The sequence below is a fragment of the Malus domestica genome, chromosome 10, assembly GCF_042453785.1.
Source record: "Malus domestica chromosome 10, GDT2T_hap1".
Lineage (NCBI taxonomy): Eukaryota > Viridiplantae > Streptophyta > Magnoliopsida > Rosales > Rosaceae > Malus > Malus domestica.
This window is the reverse complement of record NC_091670.1, coordinates 16,204,658-16,206,793: the sequence shown is the minus strand read 5'-3', so window position 1 is coordinate 16,206,793 and position 2,136 is coordinate 16,204,658. Positions and strand designations below refer to the sequence as shown.

General features: G+C 39.8%; 1 protein-coding gene across 1 annotated transcript; it reads left to right on the top strand.

Annotated features, from left to right (window-relative positions):
• The first annotated feature begins 281 nt into the window (after positions 1–281).
• Positions 282–1,073, top strand: LOC139188572 (uncharacterized). The gene is made up of 2 exons (XM_070806183.1): positions 282–674; positions 765–1,073. Exons 1-2 carry the CDS (start codon positions 282–284, stop codon positions 1,071–1,073), a joined length of 702 nt encoding a protein of 233 aa, XP_070662284.1.
• The last annotated feature ends 1,063 nt before the right edge of the window (positions 1,074–2,136 follow it).

Sequence of the window (2,136 nt, the reverse complement as noted above, 5' to 3'; positions counted from 1 at the left end):
AACTAACAAATGTTGTTTTAAGTTGAGTCAAGGTTCACCAATCTACTAGGCTTTGAATTTCATGGTTAATGTTTTGTTTTTAAGTGCATACAAGCATGATTCCGCCTTTTGATTGTTAATTGCATGCTATAGATGTTGCTTAAATGAACATGTTTTTCACAAAATTTCCTTCACTTGAAACATTCTGGAAAGTGCAAGTAAATATTCCACTCCTTGAGGCAATTAAACAAGTCCCGAAATATGCCAAATTTCTCAAGGAGCTGTGCACAACCAAGAGAAGAATGTCGAACAAAGAGGTGGTTAAGGTAAGTGAAAATGTTTCAGCCATCTTGCAACGTAAACTGCGCACTAAATGCAAAGACCCTGGTAGTTTTACGATTCCTTGTGTAATTGGGACTAATCGATTTGAACATGTAATGCTCGACTCAGGTGCATCTATAAATGTCATGCCTTATTCTATTTATGCATCTAATGCTTATCCAAAAGGAGTATTGGAGGATGTTTTAGTGCAGGTGAACCATTTGATCTTCCCGGCTGATTTTTACATTCTTAACATGGAAGATTTAGCCCATTCCACATCTTTGCCGATTATCCTTGGAAGGCCATTCATGAAGACAGCCCACACAAAGATAGATGTGTTCAAGGGCACTTTGACGATGGAATTTGATGGGGAAGTTATCGATTTTAATATTTCTGAAACTATGAGATATCCTGTTGATGATCATTCTTGTTTTTCTATTGATATCATTAATTCTTTGGCGTAGGAGTATCTTGAGGAATTGAACGATGATACCCTTGAAACAACCATTATGAAGGGCATAGAACTCAGAAACCAAGACATTGGAGCCTTGCACCCCCACGGCCAGATTGTGGAAACCATTGCCGTGCCCTTTAATGAAGAAGTTGCAGAGGTTGTGGCTGCCCTTGAGTCACTACCACGACACTATGGTAAGGTTCTGCTCCCAATTTCAAGTTCAGTTTCTACTAAGTTGTTACCTTCTGTTATTCAGGCACCTTCTCTTGAACTTAAGCTGTTGCCGGACCATTTAAAAGTATGTGTTTTTGGGAGATGACGAGACTTTGCCAGTCATTGTTTCTTCACTTCTCACGGCACAAGAGGAAGAGAAGCTTGTAAGGGTGTTACGGGAATACAAAATAGCCATAGGGTGGACCTTGGCCGATATTAGGGGAATTAGCCCTACCACTTGCATGCACCGTATACTTCTTGAGGAGAGGACTAAACCATCTCGAGAGGCTCAACACTGTCTCAACCCTCCCATGATGGAAGTTATGAAGAATGAGATAATCAAGCTCCTAGATTGTGGAGTGATTTATCCCATTTCCGATAGCCGATGGGTTTCACCAATTCAATTCGTTCCCAAAAAGTCTGAAGTCACTGTGTGAAAAATGAAGAAAACGAGCTTGTGCCAACACGAGTTCAAACTGGATGGCAAGTTTGCATCGACTATAGGAAGCTCAACGCCATAACAAGGAAATATCATTTCCCTTTGCCATTCATCGACCAAATGCTTGAAAGGTTAACCGGTCATGTTTTTTATTGTTTTCCTGATGGATATTCTGGATATAACCAAATTGTGATAGCCCCGGATGACCAAGAGAAGACCACATTCATGTGTCCCTTTGGAACTTTTGCTTATCGTCGCATGCCATTCGGCCTATGCAACGCACCTGCCACTTTCCATAGTTGTATGGTAAGTATGAAGGAAAATTTTTGTCCTAGCTAAGAACAAGTAAGAACATTTGAATATATATGCAAACTATTAACACTTTAAAGTAGGCATGCATTCAAAAAACAATTCATAAAACCCATGACTTTCAAAGCCTAGTATATGGTGAACCAATAAACTCTTTAACAACATTAAAGAGAAGTAAAGATTTAGAGTTTCTTTACCCTTGAAGCTCATCCTTGTTTACACAAGGGATTCACCCAAGTGGAGGGCCTTCAAGTCACCTCCAAGCTTCTTGGATATTCCTTGTGATTTTCCTCCTTTTAGTGCTCCTTTGCTTCTTTGAGGATTTAAGGATTTGTTCTCCAAAACACCAAAAGTTTGATGTCTCTAAGTCTCCACACCAAGGGTTAAGTGTGAAGATGAAATGGATGACTTAGGGAAGAAG